Source organism: Citrus clementina, unplaced genomic scaffold, assembly GCF_000493195.1.
Source record: "Citrus clementina cultivar Clemenules unplaced genomic scaffold, Citrus_clementina_v1.0 scaffold_8, whole genome shotgun sequence".
Taxonomy (NCBI): Eukaryota; Viridiplantae; Streptophyta; class Magnoliopsida; order Sapindales; family Rutaceae; genus Citrus; species Citrus x clementina.
Genome location: NW_006262022.1, coordinates 1,931,469 through 1,944,489, shown reverse-complemented (window position 1 = coordinate 1,944,489; position 13,021 = coordinate 1,931,469). Strand labels below are relative to the sequence as shown.

At 33.7% G+C, this 13,021-nt stretch overlaps 2 protein-coding genes across 2 annotated transcripts; both read left to right on the top strand.

Annotated features, from left to right (window-relative positions):
* The first annotated feature begins 3,572 nt into the window (after positions 1-3,572).
* Positions 3,573-7,512, top strand: LOC18034846 (protein NRT1/ PTR FAMILY 1.2). Its single transcript, XM_006422732.2, has 4 exons — positions 3,573-3,717; positions 3,869-4,086; positions 5,821-6,383; positions 6,459-7,512. The coding sequence occupies exons 1-4, from the start codon at positions 3,621-3,623 to the stop codon at positions 7,336-7,338; spliced, it is 1,758 nt and encodes a 585-aa protein (XP_006422795.2). The 5' UTR covers positions 3,573-3,620; the 3' UTR covers positions 7,339-7,512.
* Positions 7,513-8,369: 857 nt separating this feature from the next.
* On the top strand, positions 8,370-9,149 carry LOC18035515. Its single transcript, XM_006422731.2, has one exon. The coding sequence runs from the start codon at positions 8,370-8,372 to the stop codon at positions 9,147-9,149; it is 780 nt and encodes a 259-aa protein (XP_006422794.1).
* Positions 9,150-13,021: the final 3,872 nt, after the last annotated feature.

Sequence of the window (13,021 nt, the reverse complement as noted above, 5' to 3'; positions counted from 1 at the left end):
CTTTCCAATACAAAAAGACGGCAAGCCTATGACATTCTTATGGGTTATGATAATTATAACAACAGTAATAACAGATCGTTGTATAAGGAGCTTGCTCTCATCGGAAGGAACCTTTGCTGAATTTCTTAAGTTAAGAGAAATTGTCATCGTTGATTTTCAATGTAATTTAAAAGAATATTTGATGATTATATGAATAAAAGATTATATTATGTTATATGTTAATTTAAACTTACATATTTATCAACAAACGTCAACGACGAATCGATCTTGATTGTCTTTATGCCTGATTCTCTCCCTTAAGTCTTAGGGTAGTTGGTAATGCATTGTGAAGATTATTAATTAAATATTTAGTAAATTTATTTTAAAAAATATTATGAAAGTCATATATATTTTATAAATCTTATTATTTAACTATTATAAGAATATAAAAGAATGAATTGAACGTAACATTAAATAAAATTTATGTATATAAAAGAATATAATTTTTTATACACATTTATAATTAATAATATATTGAGATTATTTTCTAAATTAATTCTATTATGATATAGTTTAAATTTTCATTCATATATAAAAGAATATATATCTGCTCTACTTTTATGTATAAGAGAGATTCTAATGCCAAACAATTGTATAGCATGAAAATAGCGTCGTTGCAATATGTTGGAAGTTTGAACTCAAATTTTTGCCCATCAAAGAGGCACTGGCCAGTGGCCACTGAGACTGAAAAGGAAAAGTAAAAAAAGAAAAAGAAAAAGAAAAAGATTAGGAAATAAAAGGTGGTGTAATCCAAAAATGTTTTACAAGGAGATGAGATATGGTGCCACATTCATGCGCACTTCAATTCAGAAAGTTCTTTCACCTTTAATTAAGAAAATGCAGCTATGGAATACATGAGTTCATACACTAACGTTGTGATATTATAATTTAATGTAGTCCCATCTAGATAAATTAAAAATCTATTGATTTAATGAATATTAATAGGTGGGGGGTTCTATGTTAGGTTCGGGTGAGTGGAAACATGTTATACCTCTCTGGTTGTCTACTGCTTTGTCTATTTAATGAAATTCATATTTCCTTAAAAAAATGAATATTAATATATCAATAGATAGTAAATTATTAATTAATAAATCATATTAATTTTTAAAGATGATATCATGTTCAAAGTAGAAATTTTTATGAAGTATAGAGGTAATATAATTAGAGTAATGACTTTTTCAAGCTGTGTGATATGATTTTCATTTTGAGAAATGATCACATGATTGGAAGTGCAATGAAAAGTGATAAAGATTAAAGAGGAAGAAGTTGAAGATAACTGTTTTATTATAAAGACTATCTCATGCAGAGAAACAATTTAATCAATACTGACATTGAATAATTTATTGTCACAAAATGATTACACCATGCTGGAATTTCTTTTAGCATTACAAAAATTAAGGATGAAAATCAAGTCAAATCAATTTCTAGAAAAAGAAAGCAACATTGGAAACTTATTTTATAAAAGTTTCATAGTATTTATATTTAAATTAGTTAATTATTAATTTATGTATTAATTGGAGCTTATTAGAAAATTGAGATTCTTTTAATTTTTTATTCAATAAATTTATTAATTTATCAAGCCTAAAATCGAGAACAATAAAAATTAGGGTTATTTCCACCTAACCCCCAAACCTTTCAATATTTTTCACCGCGTACCCAAACTTTTCGACATTTTCCACTGCACACCCAATTCCGTTAATTTGACCGTTATTTTTAACGGAACTATTTGAACATTAATGAAATGTCTGAAATACCCCTTATCTTGAATTAGAAAAGAATTAAATGAGATAAAATGTTAATCCAATAATTAATATTTACATTAAAAATTCTCAATTAAAAATAATTAATAATAATTCCATCAATTAACTTACCAAATAAATTTAATTTATCATTATCAAATAATATTTAGGGCATGAACTTCCAAAATTACCCTTTGACCGTTAGAATAAACGGTCAAATTAACAGATTTGGGTGTGGATTGAACATTGTTGAAACATTTGGGTGCGCGGTGGAATATGTTAAAACATTTGGGGGCAGGACAGAATTAACCCTAAAAATTATTATTCAATCAAATTAACACCTTTATCGATTATAAATTTAATGAAATTCTACTTTACCAATTTTTTAATGCGTAGATTCTTCTCGTTCACGTCGTCATCACGCCACCGACCGGGACCCAAGGGCAACCACAGCACTAACTGAAAAGGGTACTAAAAGTACTAAACTACCGACAGTGGTACGTGTAACCAAGTGCGCGAGTTCAGCGTCTGGTGTCTCCCTCTCTGCGCCTCGAAAGTTTGAAACAATGAAAAAGAAGTTGAAAAGCCAGGCAAAGGTGGCCCGCATTTCCGAGAATGACCCTCCGTGCCGTGTCGCATTTTGGGTTGTTTTTAATTTTTACTGTTTTACTTTTAGTAAATTCAAAGGATGTGGTGTCGCGACTCCAGCAATTCCTGTTTAGTTGAGCACAGACAATCCCTTGTTCTCTTTTTATTTTCTAAAACAACGGCCACATTTTATCATTTTATATCAAATAAGTCCTCAATCCAAATTAAAATAGCCAAGATATGAGCAGCCACACCTTAGTCCGGTCATCTTCCTGTATTCATGAATATGTTCTTCAAATAAATCATATCATGCTCCTCCTTTCTCCGAAGATTTCTCTTTAATTTATTAATTCTTTATACTCATTCTTCTCCATATACATTTAGTAATTTAGGCTTCCATTCTGTAGATATTTACTTGGGATCTTTATAATATTAAATAGAATAATAGTTTGTAATATTAAAATTTTAGAGACTATTTTTACGTTGAAGTTAAAATTTTTTTATACAATCTTAAGCTAATAATTTTTATACAAAAAGATGAGAAAGCTGTAAAACTTCACACCATAAGATAAGCGAGGGTTGTATTATGCTTTAGGTTGAGTGAGGGCATGACTTCATTACTAATGTACTGCTCAAATTCGGCCCTAAATAAAGATAACTAACTAACTATCATTTCTGAAGGCGTCGGGAACATGTTTTACGCAAATAGACCAAGTATGTTTTGAAAAAAACAATATACAAATAGAGGGATCTATGTGTTATTCCTCCATTTTCTAAGTTATTCCACTTGTTTATTTATATATTTATTTTTTTAGTTTCCCACTTCTTTCTTTTGACTAGGCGTAACTTCCAACTGCCCATAAAGTGGAAGTCACATCGGACGGTTAAAGAATTCAACACAATATCCCACTTTCATTAACTAATCACAGATTATTGGCTATTCCTTTCATAAACAATTGTTATTATGAGATTTTTTCCCCCATACGCAGCATCTTAATTATTTAATTAAATTAGTACCTCTCAAAAGAAAGAAAAAGAAAACAAATTATCTAGTTAATTGGTAGCGTCGTTGATGTTCTTCCACTTTCTATCGTATCAGTGCTCTCCACATGCATGTTAGCATTTCTCACTTTCGGTGGGTGCTACTACACTATATCTGCTACGTGTAAAATCTCCTTACATAGATAATAGATTAGTCTCCAAAAGCACAAAGAAACAGAAGACTAAGCAAGTAAACAGCAACAAAGAATCAAAATGGAAGCATGTTCAGAAGAAAAGAAAATGATCACAGAGCCACTCTTGATCAACAAAAACCCAAAGGGTGGCATCAGAACCTTGCCTTTCATCATTGGTAAGTTATTCACTTGACCCCCCCCAAAAAAAAAAAAAAAATCTTGTGCTTTTTCTGTTAATATGTCTACTACATGCATGCATGTTGATGTTGTTACCCTTTTGATCAATTGTGTGTAATATATTTTATTTGCTTTATTTTTGGTGGACAGCAAATGAAGCATTTGAGAGGATGGCGAGTACTGGGTTTATGCCAAACATGATACTGTATCTGTGCAGAGAATATAACATGAAAATAACAGAAGGTACGAACGTACTCTTCTTTTGGTCAGCTGCTTCAAATTTTCTGCCGATTCTTGGGGCCTTTCTCGCCGATTCCTATGTGGGCCGGTATGCGATGATCGGTTTCGGTTGCATCACTTGCCTTTTGGTAATCTTTCACTGCCACGTTCACATCTACGCTTACGCTTTCGTTTTCATTTTGGTGGCGATTGTTGTGAATTTAATCATCCCTTAGGATTGAGGACGAATGGGCCTTTAGCCCAATGGAAGAACTCTTGCACTTACAATGTTAAGTGTAAGAGCTCGAACATTCATAAAAGTATTATGGAGGTTAATTTCAATTCTTCCTTAATTATCAAATAATTGAGTGAAGTTAGTCTATCCCTCACGAAATATGAGTAGAGTAGACAACTCTCAAACATTTATAGGGATGGCAAAAATCCCTACGAGGACGGGTACTCTCGGAGATTTTCTCGATTAGGGGAGGGTATGGGGATAATTTCATACCCAATTTCTTATTCGGGGAGGAGACGGGGATGAGGTGGAATCCCCATGCCATACCCACTTCCCCATTTTAATTTTAATTTTTTAAAATTACTAGTAAATAAATAATAAAATTTGAATTATAAAATTATAAATATTGGTAAAAATAACAAATATCAAAATATTTATATTATTGAACTTTTGGGCCTAATTAACTAATTAAAGTCCTAAATTATTAAAAAGACCAGGTACATTCTATTAGACCAAAAATTTTGTTTTAATTTTAATATTCATTAAATATTTTAAATTTAAATCTATTTTTTATTTATTTTTAGGTGTTATAATTGCCCACAGCGAATCACAATTTTAATATCTAATATAATCTAATATTTGCTCTTGATTTGCTCCGACTTAACTATTGTGCTGTAAAGGGAATAGTCCACATTTATAAAGTATCCACGCCACCATTAAAAAAATTAATTTTGAATCTAAATTTGATTTTATTTGTAACAATTTTGTATTAGACTATTAATTTGTTCATGATAGTTTGTAAAAAAAGTTTGTATCCCTTGCATGTTGCGTTACTTACTAATTTAATGTATGTGACTTTTGTAATGGATATTAATGTAAGATATATTTCGAACTTTACTTTTATTTGAATTTTTTATTTTAATATGATTAACTCAAAATCGAAAAAAAAAATGTATTAATTATTTGGGGATCGGGGACCCTCGGAGATCTCCTGTTATTATTCAGGGAGGAGATGTGAATTCTCTCTAGTAATTTTGACGGGAACAGAGAGGGGACGGGGACATACGCAAAATATTAGGGATGGGTACGGCGAGATTGGTCCCCTCCCCTCCCCTCCCCATTGACATCCCTAAATATTTGAGAAGGTTTAAAGAATTTAAGCAGCGCTTTAGAAGAATACATGCGAATGTCCTAATTGTATAATCTATTTGTAAATAATAAAAAAAAAATCAGCCCTTAGGTACTTTTTCCGTTTTTCGTATTGCGTGGACTAAACCTTTTGCCTTTTTTTTGGCTTTGTTTCCCAAGTTTCATCATATCTAGGCGTACTGACGACCTCAATGTCCTTTTCCTCAATAGGTGATAAAATTTATGTTTATTGTAATTTATATTTTGCATCAAGTAGCTATCAAGTTTAAATTAAACTTAGTTGTTAATCTTAATTAACATTTCGCAATAGTTCTTTTTTATGGAAGCTGTAAAATATAAATTACTCTGCCGCCGGTAACCACTAGACTCCTGAAGGCCCTGCAGTATCAGGGATTTGGTATTATTTTTAAAATATTTGACTTGATTAATCATAGTGCATGTTAAGAAATTTAACCCTCTATTTAAATAGAGATGAAAGGACTAAATGATTGATTAACAGGGGATGGTTCTGTTGTGGCTGACGACAATCTTCCCCCACGCCAGGCCTCTAGCTTGTGACTACACACTAAGAGATAGTTGTGAATCCGCTACAGGGTCTCAATTGATGCTGTTGTATTTGGCTTTTGGTCTCATGTCGCTTGGAGGTGGTGGCATACGGTCATCCTCTTTAGCCTTTGGTGCTGATCAGTTGGAAAAGGGAGATGGCATCAAAAGTAAAAGTGAAGGTGCCTTAAAGAGTTACTTCAGCTGGTATTATGTTTCGGTCTCGGCGTCATCTATGGTTGCCGTGACTTTTATTGTTTATATTCAAGATAACTTGGGCTGGAAGGTGGGGTTTGGAATTCCTGCCGCAATAATGTTGTTATCAGCTCTTTGCTTTTTTCTGGCTTCTCCCTTTTATGTCAAGTCAAAAGCTAACACAAGCTTGCTTTCTGGATTAATTCAAGTCCTTGTTGCCTCGTATAAGAATCGACATATAAAGTTATCATCACCTCAGGCTGCGGAAGAAAGGTACCACCACAGAGAAGGATCCGTGCGTCTCGTGCCAAGTGAAAATTTAAGGTATCAATTGCTTTCAGGTGCTACTGAAAATTAGAATTCTTACTTGCATTTTCTTAAATTTTATTTTCGGCCTAGGTGTTTGAACAAAGCTTGTATAATCAAACATCCTGAACAAGACTTGACTCCAGATGGAAGAGCCTCGGATCCATGGAGTCTTTGTACAGTCGATCAAGTAGAGGAGTTAAAAGCATTGATCAAGGTAATTCCTTTATGGTCTACTGGAATAATGATTGGTGTGACCCTCAGCCAAAGTTCATTTCCAGTACTCCAGGCAAGCTCCATGGACCGACACGTTAGTCGCAACTTTGAAATCCCAGCTGCTTCCTTCTGCATATTTACGATTATCACTCTGACATTATGGGTCGGTTTCTATGATCGTATCCTTCTCCCTCTAGCATCAAAAATCAAAGGGAAGCCGTGTCAACTAAGCTTGAAGCAGAGGATGGGGATAGGACTGCTTTTCTCTACTGCATCAATGGCGGCATGGGCAATCACAGAGACGGTTCGCCGCCGTATTGCAATTGATGAAGGACTTTCAGATGACCCGCGAACCGTGGTGCAAATGTCGGCCATGTGGCTACTACCTTACCTCGTGCTCAGCGGCTTGGCCATGGCGTTCAACATGATTGGGCAGACGGAATTCTACTACTCCGAGCTGCCTAAAAGCATGTCCAGCATAGCCTCCGCCCTTCTCGGAGTGGGATTGTCAGCGGCAAGCTTGGTAGCGAGCTTGATAATGAATTCAGTCGATGGTATTACAAGAAGTAGAGGAAAGCAGGGGTGGATTCCAAGCAATATCAACAAGGGTCATTATGATCACTACTTCTGGCTTCTCTCTGCTTTAAACATGGCTAATTTTGTATATTTTCTTGCTTGCTGCAAGGCTTATGGTCCATGCAGAGTGGAAGTCCATAAGGCGTTAGACGACGCGGATGACATGCGGGAGGAATGTTAGTTCACAATTTCTCTGCGAGTGTCTAAAATTATAGTAAGTTTCGTACAGAGTTAGTAATAGGAGCAGTGTCCAGTGTCAAAACTCCAAAGTCGGTAAAGTCACAGTAATAGGACCAGCACTTTGATGTAATGGGGAAGGTTCCGTGGCCCATTCGAAAAAGCAAGCAATATTTGCGATTCCCTGTAACCTTTATTAGTTTTAAGTTTGGAAATTACAGTAAAGGAGTATTGAGGAATATGTTTCATAAGTATATTTGCGTTCCAGCTCCCCCTCCCCATTTTCTTTTCTTTATAAGCATCAAATTAACTTCATTTTTATTCTTGATTGCAATTAATTAAGAAAATAATAATAATAAACACGAGATTGCTATTAAAAAGAAAAAAAAAAAATCTCCCATCTTTTTCTAGCCTTCAAATAAATCTACCACGCGTCCGATGGAGGCTGTTACAGATGCCGTTGAGAGTTCCGGATCCACGCCGGCAAGATAGCAACACTTGGCAAAAGGGAAATGCTAGATGAAAAGAGTGACAAAAGCTCACCCCAAACGTCAATGTTGATGCGAGCAGGGTGATTCTAAAATATAAACGTGGGTATATAAAGAAAAGGGATTTTGTGACCCGAGCACAGCACTGGCACGGGCCAAGCCCACCTAGGGGGAATACAGTCGAAGGACCTGAATGATAACATCTTAAAATAGAAAGGACTTAAATGATGGTTTCCCTAAATAAATTGGTTTCTAGTTACTTTTCAACCGACAATAAGGACTTCCATAATAAAAACTCTTTCATTTAATTAATCGAAAAAAAAATGCTTATCCTTGTCAACTACGGATTCCCAAATCCAACGGTCAAAAAACGGTGTCACCCATTTCATTTCCTACTGGGGAAAGGAAAACCATCATTCCCAAGTAACCGAACGGTGCCGGTTTTCAAAAACCGCTATAAAAGCGAATCACGCGTAAATTTTAAACACAAATTCCATTCAGTAACCCAACTGACACTAATCCTCTTCCATATATATCTATTAAAACGATGTCGTCGTCGTCGTCGTCGTCGTCTTCTTCGTCTTCTTCGTCTTTATCTTCTTCCCCATTTAACAATCCAGAAGCCAGAGAGGCTCTGTTTTCCAAGTTGGCAGACAAGGAAGCGGAAGCCAGCAAACACATGGCAGAAGAATTATTCAAAGAAGAAAAAATCGATTCCGCCCTCTGCGTCGTGGACAGAGCACGGATGAAAAACCCAAACCATCAGGGGCTGAACAGCCACTTCGCGTGTTACGTGGTGCACAAGCTGGCGGCGGAGAAGAAGAGTTGGTACGCGGTGCTCGGGATCAGAGACCACCGCGCCGGAGTCGACGTCATCAAGAAACGTTACGAGGCTCTGGTGCAGTTGTTTAAGCCGGATCGGTGTTCGTCCGTCGGGGCGGATACCGCCAATAAGTTAATTAACGAAGCGTGGGAAGTGTTGTCGGATCCGAAAAGAAGGGAGGCTTATGATTTGTTGATGTGTTTTGATAAAACTGTTCAGATTCAGGCCGAGAATCAAGATCCTGAAATGAACGTTGTCAAATTGGAGAATCAAGATCCCGAAGATAATAATGATGATAAGCCTAAGCCTAAGCCTTCATTGGTGGAAAGGTTCAGGGGAAACGCATCGAGCCCTGCTGCGTCGTCGGCGTCGTCGCCGTCGCCATCGAGTTTCCTTCATAAGACGAAGAAGGTTTTGGTCGTGAGAAGGAATTCCGGTCAGGATAGGGGGAATTCCGGTGACAAAATTATCATCATCACAAGGAAACCACCAATGAAGAATTAAGTGTGTTCAATGTAACTTTTGAACCTTCGAAGTTCAAAAGATCAGAATTCTGGTTGAATAAACAAAAGATTTGGTGTGGTTCTATTTATTTATTTATTTATTTGAGATTATTTAAATAACTAAATACAAATAATTTTTTTAATGAAAATTTAATTAAATATTTTTTTGAAACGCATTTAAATAAATTATTCTTTTAACAAAAATTTTACCCCAGTTTATTTTTATAGTTTGAGAAAAATATAAGAATTTTAAAATTATGAAAATAAAAATTATATAATAAAATTTTAAAAAAATTAAGATTTTTATTTAATTTATAAAAAGTTTTAAAATATATGTTTTTGTGAAAAGATGGCTAATGCTAATATAAGTATTTATATCTTCTAAATTAAAATAAGAGCATTTTAGAAAATAACACTCAAAAGAGATAGATGTTATAAAGTGTTAAAGGGGTGTTAAAGGGAAATTTATAAAAATAACCTAAAAAATTTTGTAATTTTTACAAGGGTGGGGCTATTTGAACCCACCAATTTACTCAATAAACCTATTTACTAAATAAACCCATCTTTAAATTTTAAAATTTTAAATTTTACTCAGTAAACTCACTAAAACACCTAATATACCCTTTCTAAACCCAGTTTTTATAATAATAGTGATTTTACTCATTAAACCCATAATATTCATTTATAAACCCATTAGATTGGAAATTGATTATTAATTGGAAATTTAATAATCAATTTTTAGTGAATGACCCTCATTCAAGGACAAATGAATCAAAACATTCTAAATGGAGAAAATAGTTGTCATCATGAAATTATTTTTTTGAGTTATATTATAGTGGTGAGAAAAATCTTGTATGATGGTATGAAAATCTAATATGACGAATTTAAGAAAAAATATTTTTTTTCTGAATTTGGGAAAAAACAATAATTGATTATTAATTGAAAATTTAATCATCAATATTAATTAAACAATTTTGCGTGAGGGGTCATTCCCAAACGAATCATAACAATTAAACAATTAATACTCCATAAAATCAATATCCATCAAATCAATAACAATTAATTTTGTTACTCTGAATCAACTCACATGTGCCTATTTAACAATATATATAGCTTGAGAGAAGAATCTCACATCTTGATTGATTAGGGTTTAATGAAATTTTGATTAGGGTTCTATAAAACTATGTTGAATATAAAGATGGGTTTAAAGAGTAAAAATTCTGTTTTTTTTTTTAATTATATTCTAGTGTCCATAATTGTAATTTAATTTAGGGGTATTTTAATAATAAAAAATTATTTTAAAAGTGGGTTTATTGAGTAAATTAGTGGGTTTAAATAGCCCTACCCTTTTTACAATTAGCCCTTCAAATTTTTTTCTATCAACATTAGCCAAACACAAAGTTTTCTCCCAAAATTACCCTTGGTTACAAACTAAAAGCAATTTTTCTTCTCCCCCTTGATCAAACAAAACACAATCTTGTACTCTTGAATCATCATCGGCGACGACAAACGGCAATGGCAACGGCGAACGGTAAAAGTGAACTCCGATCAAATACAGCATAATCCATTCGGATCCAACACTAATCCATATCACTGAGCAGTAAAAGATATTTTCTCAACTTACGAACTTGATTCAGTGCGATTGCAGACATGTGCGACAGGCACCTGTCGCACGAATTTGGTGGGACAAGCTGCCTGTCGCACCAAGATTTCGTGCGACAGGCAGCTTGTCGCACCTACTTATGATGATACAAACTGTTGCTTCTTCCAAAAATCAAAATCGAATGAGCAGTTTAGCAATGGCGCCTTGCATGGCACCTCTACTTCTTCGTCCCCTTCTAGCTGGTGAATGTGAGATTGAAACTGATTTCAATGTGGGTGGTGACAATTTTGCTCAGCTTCTGCAAGCAGCAGCTGCAACAAATCATGCTCAAGCCATTGTCAGCAAATCATGCTCAAATCACTCTACAATTATTTGGTAAAAAATCTAAAATAAAACACTACCTAAAAGCCAAAGTCACCTCAGACCTCGCACATGTTTCTTTCTGACTCAATCATTATCATATCTAGCAGCAAAGAAACCTAATCCATGAAGAAAACTATCATGAGAAATCAAAGCTCTTAATAACTTTTCGGCACATTATGTTACTTTCAATCCCTGTTGTATCCGAAAATGCTTCTTCCTAACGTTGGGGATCACCATAAAAGGAATCTCTTGGAGCACGACAATTGCAGTATGTTTTTGCCAAATTTCTTAATTTGTTGTTATTCATAAACCAAACCATGCAAGCGTAAATAAGCTTTAAGTTTCAACATCAAGTGGAAACACCCAGTAAATTCAGTAAACAAGAAAAAAGAATCCAATCAGCTCTCAGCACAAACTGGTGAACAACTTTTATATACAAAGATAAGCAAAGAATTATGCGCAAGGAATTAATCTCAGGTCAGCTCAACACTGTAAATTTAATCATCCACAACAATCCCATACATATCCATTCTCATTCCACAAGAGATGATAGTTCTCCAATAAAAAAAAATATTCATCAAGCAATATCAAACATATAAGGTAATGGCTAATAATATCAAAATTTGATTTATGAGTATCTAATGTATAACACTAATAAATAAGAAAATGACTAATAATTTGAGAATTGTACTTATAATCAAAACTAAGTGGAAGTGGAACTGAAGAGGCTACTGATGATGATGAGTCCTATGAAGACGATGATTAGGATGGTGCAACGCCAGAGTCAGATGCATATACAGATGATGATCTTGATAGCGCATCAAGTAGATCTTGCAGTGAATTTGGCGGTGAGAGAGAGAGAGAGAGAGGAAGGAGAGGAAGGAGAGGTAGTGTTATGAGAGGGGCATTTTCGGCACCAGGGATGATTATTGGCTAATGTTGATAGGAAAAAAGTTGAGGAGTTAGTTGTAAAAATAACAAATTTTTTTAGGTTATTTGTGTAAATTTCCGGATGTTAAAAGCTCCACTTGATACAAAAATTCTATGAATTTTTATGAAAGCAAGATTGGATTGAACCCATTGTGGTGGTGTGTGACATATATGGATAAGCCCACGGTCCTATTTCCAATCTAAGCCCATTTTGGGATAAGGTGGAGAACAAAATCTTGAATGGCCATACTAGTAATGTAATGCAAATTAATTGTAATTAAAAAAAATTAAAAAAAAACACTGTCCTTAATTAGTGATATCAAAACACTATTTTTTTTTAATCAACATTCTTGTAGTTATAGGTCCGGCTTTAGAGTTGCTTGGGGTCTTAGGTAAAAATTTTTTTAAACCTTCTTTTTATTTTGTAATTTCAATACTAAAAAAATTATAAAAAAGCTTAAAATTCAAAATTTTTGATAATAATAAAAAAGACCTAGAAATTAAAAAAAACTTGAAAAATTAGTCGAGAAGATATGTTTTTTTACTTGCATTAAAACCATTACAAAAGAGACAAATAAATAAATAAGAACAATGTTATTTTTAAATAAAATATGTAGAATGACGGAATATAGAAAGTTAAGATGATGAATTGATGATTAGATAATAAATATGGACTTTACATTTTAAGAAACTATTTTTTTTTTTTAATGAACCAATGAATACAATAATTTTCTTTATTGAGAAGAGAGAAAAAAAAGTTATTCATCCACTGATTTTTTAGATTGTAAGGTTTATAATAGAAATTAATAGAAAAACTATAGTCAGAGATTTTAACGTTAAATAATTAAAGTTTTTAAAATAAATTCCTTAAGCATCTGCCTTGTTTGCCTATATCTGAAACCACCCCTATATAGCTATGGAAATTTATTTATTTTTATTTTTATTTTAAATTCTTTCACTAAACTCAACTTTGATAT